We start from the raw sequence: 5,185 nt of genomic DNA on the forward strand, positions 1-5,185 counted from the left end.
GGAAAGAGTTGTCTCCTTCCTGTGTGAAGAATTCTTAGAGTGAAACAGCAGTGTCTACCCTGGTGATTTTCTTTTTTCTCCCATTAAAGAAACTTCATGCAGCCACCTGAACTATCAAGTATGCCCAGGAATTCCCCAGTGAAAAAAGGTGTGTTGGAGTTGCAGTAAATCAAGCTTTTGCAAACTGGATTATTGGGTGTTAGTGTATTAATTACTGTCTGATCAATGAGTAATTTTCCTGGGTGCCAGCATTTCTTTCCCTGAGGATGTGTTACATCTCAAGGTATTTTTCTACTGCTACAACAGGTACTTTTTTTGTGTGTGTAGGCCATTAAAAAGAAAATTGTCTTGATCTCTGCAGAATAGGCAGTTAGAAGAGAAACTCATGATGGCAATATAGAAGGACTTCAAAAGATAGAAATGGAATTCAGGTGCTTATTAATAAAAGGATAAAGATTATTATTTTAAAAAATAATAAAAGGAATGCTTTGCATCATTATACATTTAAAGTAAGTACAAAATCAGTTCATATATAGTGTTGCACTTTAACCAAAGTATTGATTCCACAGTTCACTTTATCTTTGGGAGGAAACAGATCTTATAAATAAGTTATGTACTAGATCTTAGCTCCATTTTGAAAAATGGAGCGAGGTTTGTTGTTCTTTTTTCCCCATGAGCTAAAAGCTTCTCGCTTATCTTCTCATTCCTCGTGATGAGGCTTTTTGCCTGCTGTGTCACTGCATATTCCTGCTCCCATCACAGTCCTGGTGCTCCCCACCTGGGGAAGTTGTTTTGCTGGCCTCGTTATCCATGTTGTTGTTGAGGATGTCATCACAATCCATCTGAGCCATCAGGTTGAAGCGTTCGGCCACGCAGTGGGCGGTGAGACGAGCCTCAGGGTCGTGGTCCCAGCACTCCGTGATGGTGTCGCACAGGAAGCGCATGCCCTGCAACCAGAAGGGCTGAAGTTAAGGTCTGAAGGCAGGAGGGAAGGGGAGCTAGAAGCTGAGCTAAAGCAATCACTGTTTTGCCATATTTTTCACAGCTTCCTGCAGAAATGCTGGTTTTGGCCAAACTTAAGCACAGGAGGAAACAGCCTTGGTAACTTCAAATGCAAATGCTTGCACTGCTACTGGCACTGTTTGTGTTGGAGAAGCAGCCTTGGCTTGCCTGGGATCTTGCCCCAAGCATTTTCCATGCACCCTGGAAATTTGCTTCTGTAGATTGTGGGCCTTAACTGGAGGCCAAAAAGAAACAGGCCTTCCATCTCCTCTCAGCCTTGCCCGATCAGATCGGAGCATCCTAAACTGGGAGGGACAGCAGAGGGTGCAGATGGTGACCTGCAGGCTGGGAGCTGAGCCCAGGAGCCAGGGTTTCAGCTCGTGCCCTGGCTCTTACACCTGGTTGGAGGAGAGGGAGGGAAGTCAAATGCAAGCATAGCAGTAAACTTCTTAAATCTGACTTTTTTTTTAGCAGCTTTCTGAAAGCACCGTGCCAAATAGTCATTGCAGTGTGCAGCTGAACTTTGTTTTCTCACCACAAAACAGTGTCTTGGTTTAGGTGGAATTGGATGGTTCTCAGCATGCTCCAGAACATGCTCAGTTCCTCTCAGTTACAATGGTTATGCCTCCCAATAATACTTTTTTTTTTTCAATTATCAATAAATTTTTTTCCAGTTATCTTGTGCTTTGTGTAGAGTCCCACTATTTTGGTTTTAGAAACAAAATGGCAGTATTTGGCTGGTATTTTTCCCACTCTTAAGGTCAGGTAGCACCAGAAGCCATGTTGAACCTTCCTTTACCTAGGTAATTCCTGTTATGTGCTATTGCTTTCTGCATCATTGTCAACTGAGGTTGCAACACCTGCGGAAAAATCATTATCCTAAATAATGTTTCATGGTTTTCAGTATTTTTTGTGTATTTCATAATTTACAATTAAGAGAACCCCAAAATCTCATATGGACCAACACAAAATGAAAATGCAAGTCCTACAGAAACACACCATTGGTGTCATCTGCCCCTCTGCACCTTTCTCTGAACTCACTCCTCTGCACTAAGGTTTGTTGTACTAAATCTTCCATAAGGGACACAGATTAGAGAGAACAGGATTGTGCAGTGAAACTGACAGATGGTGTGTCAGTACCTCTTATGTCACTTGTTAGCTTGGTCAAAAGGTTTTTGAGGGTAATTGATTAACTTGCAAAAAAATGAGCTTAGCTTAGCTGAAGCTTTTAAAATAAGCCTTCTCTCAAACAGAACATGGCACTGTCATATGGTTCATTCATTAGAGTTTCTGTACTTATTTTGCTGTGAAATAATGACATTTATTTGCAGTTGGCCTTGTAAGTAGTGGTGATGCTCTTTTGAGTGGTACAGTTGGAACATCTTGTTACGCTCACAGAATGGACTGAGCTTGGGTTTTGTATTTGATATCTTGGATTTCCAAAGGATCTTGAGTTTTACAAGTGTATTTTTAGTGGTAATACTGACTTAAGTTCCCCCTTCTCCTTCCTGTCCTGTACCAGCCCTTCAGTTCCACCAGTACAACAGTCTGTTCAGCTGCTTCATGAACAAGAACAAGGAATTTACCTGGCCTAAATAACAATTTTTATTATTTTTTTTTGTTAATGTGGTGGGGTGTGAAGTGAGGTAGAAGGATGGGCTTGAAGTGTTTGTAAGTTATCTGGGAAACTTTGGGGCTTCAATGGGCTTTATTGTACAGCCTTGTGAACAGTTGCCCTGGAGCTGCTGATGCGCAGCACACTGGGTGAGTCAGCTCTGTCAGGGAATTTAATGCTTATGTCTGCTGAAAATCTTAAACTGTGGGCAATAACCTAGGTCCTTACTTGACTGAGAGCAATCCTGATGGTTGGAGTAGCATTTGGAGCTCTACGTCAGACTTATTTTCATTGGTAGGAACACCCAGGGGAGCATCCTGTTCAGGTGAGCAATTTGTCTCCCTTTCTTGGTGTCACCCAACAAACCGGTGGCTTTCTGCTGCTTCCCAGCAGATGGTGCTGCCCTGTGCTGCGATCTGGGGAGACTGGTTGCAAAATGTAAAGCCAGGCTTGTAAGGAGACATTTATTAGATCAGCTAAGATTAGTCAGAGGCAAACTTTCAGGAACACAACGTGGCTTTTCTGTTCCTCTTCCCCAGTGAATATCAAGTGGTCTCATGAAACTTGCAACCTTACAAGTCTTGCTCTGTTTACGTGCTAGACCAGCCCAACTTCAGCAACTTTATTTCTCAGAGGTGATTTCAGTCAGCCCTTCTTCAGCTCAGCAAACAGTGCAGTTATGGTCAGGCTGTATCAGAGTGGGATTTTTTTTGACCCAAGTCTATTTTTCCTGTGGTTTCAAACTTTATCAGAGACCCTGGGAGGTGAATGTCTGTGGTGAATAGTCAAAGGCATCAAATATATAGCAGTGCTGATTGAAGTTCCAGTATTTGCCTTCATCAAGGAAAAAGAATGAATGAGCTTCAGAAATGGACTCACTGGCTGATAAACTCACTGATGGTCCAGCAGAAACCACAGATTCATTTGATGCTGTTTGCAGTGTTGGTCAGTCAGGTCAGTTTTGAGTCTTTGGACAAACATGGTTTTGAGAGGAGATACTGTAAGGAACACATGGTCTTCTAAGGTTATGAACTGATATTGTTTCTCTTGAAAAGCCTGGCTTTACCTGCTGTGCAGGCAGTGTGGAAGCAGCATCAGGGTGGGTTTGGGGAGTACTGCAAATGCTGTGCTGAACACTGCGAGGCTCTGTGAGTCAGTGGGGTTGATGTCTCAGCTTGTTTTTCAGATGAACAGCTGATCTGCTGATTGTTGATCAGTGGATGGTGTTTTCCCAAAGACATGTGAAATTTAAGAAGTGCCAAAGTCAGGGAAGATATGAAAATGACTGTCAGTGTGCCTGTTACTCCTTGTGTCCTCAGTGCATGGAAGGAAGTGCTGGACCTGGGGGAAAGAGGACCACGTCAGGGCCAGGAGGTAGCTATGTTTCTGGAGCTGGTTGGTCTGGGTGTGCTTGGGGATGGTTTTAACAGAGCACATCTCATAATTGCTGACGTATATATATTCCAGAGTGCTGAGTTCTGCTTTCTGGGCTGAAATGCTCTGCTTTCAGACTGGTGAAAGACTTCCTCTTGTCAAGATGTGCCTAGCAGGTTTCCTGCTCTCAGCTTCATGTGTGTTTCCTGATTGTTTCACTTGAGGGAGATGCTTCCTGTTTTGGCTTTCATTGCACAAGTCCTTCTCACTCATCAGATGAGCTTGAAACCTCCACAACCAAGCAGGCAGGAGACTGGATGCACCTTCCTCCTCTCTGTCCCTGCTGTGAGATGGCTGTGAGGGACTGTATGTTTCCTGCACTAGAGCTTCAGTAACGACAGGGTTATGGGAGAAATATGGTGACTCAATTATTTTACTGTTTCCTGAGAATAGCCTGCACTGAAATGCTCCGTTCTGCTCTTATCTGCAAGATAACTGAATACCATTCAATTGATGTTCATATCACTTCCTGATCAGGGTAATTTATTAATCATCAGATTTTGCAGTACCCCTGGGTAATGGCTTTTAAACACCAGGGAGTTGGGTCTGGTGGGGCTTATTTGAGCTTACCCAGCCAAGAAGCAGCTGTGTAAGTAGGGTCTAGGAGTTCTGCCTGCTTTTACTTTGATTACAGCTGCCATGATTTTTAGGCAAACGTGGGAAAACATGTCTTGCTCTTTTCTGAACCAGGTGCTCCCAGTTTACCTGATGCACCAGCCAGCTGCTTGGGATCTCGGGGCGTCCCCTGCCGTGCAGCACGATGTCCCTCATGGTATCCACACAGGGCTGTTCCTGGACTTTTGACCCAAAAGGCAGCTCATAATTCTTTACCTCTGCAAGGAAGCAACAGCAGCATTACAGGATGTTTTTCATGCATTCACTGCTTTGCTTTGCTATGGTCCAGTGGATGGGAATAAATTTGGTTTTATCAGTCTGCAAAAAGAAAGAGATCTGGAAACAATTTAGAATTTGAACACTGAAACATAGTGCAGGGTTTTCATGCAGAGATTGTTTTTAGACACAGGGCTGACCACCTTTTTGAACCCAGGAGTACCTGGTCTGTCTTTGGGTGAGAGATATTTTGAGCAGGTAAAATGTGTTGTGCTGGTGGAAAAAGAGAGAGGTGACTATGAT

The 5,185-nt window shown here is 43.5% G+C and overlaps 1 protein-coding gene across 1 annotated transcript in view; it reads right to left on the bottom strand.

The window, feature by feature from the left end:
- Window positions 1-432: 432 nt before the first annotated feature.
- The window catches only part of LOC104387443 (TGF-beta receptor type-2-like), a 13,519-nt gene continuing 8,766 nt past the window's right edge, over window positions 433-5,185 (bottom strand). Inside the window, exons 6-7 of the mRNA XM_009996212.1 lie at window positions 4,757-4,884; window positions 433-947 (exon numbers count right to left, since the gene is read on the bottom strand). Of these exons, the coding sequence (XP_009994514.1) occupies window positions 735-947; window positions 4,757-4,884 (341 nt within the window). The 3' untranslated portion in view covers window positions 433-734. The remainder of the gene's footprint in view (window positions 948-4,756; window positions 4,885-5,185) is intronic.

This window comes from Chaetura pelagica, unplaced genomic scaffold (assembly GCF_000747805.2).
Source record: "Chaetura pelagica isolate M959 unplaced genomic scaffold, ChaPel_1.0 scaffold3, whole genome shotgun sequence".
Classification (NCBI taxonomy): domain Eukaryota; kingdom Metazoa; phylum Chordata; class Aves; order Apodiformes; family Apodidae; genus Chaetura; species Chaetura pelagica.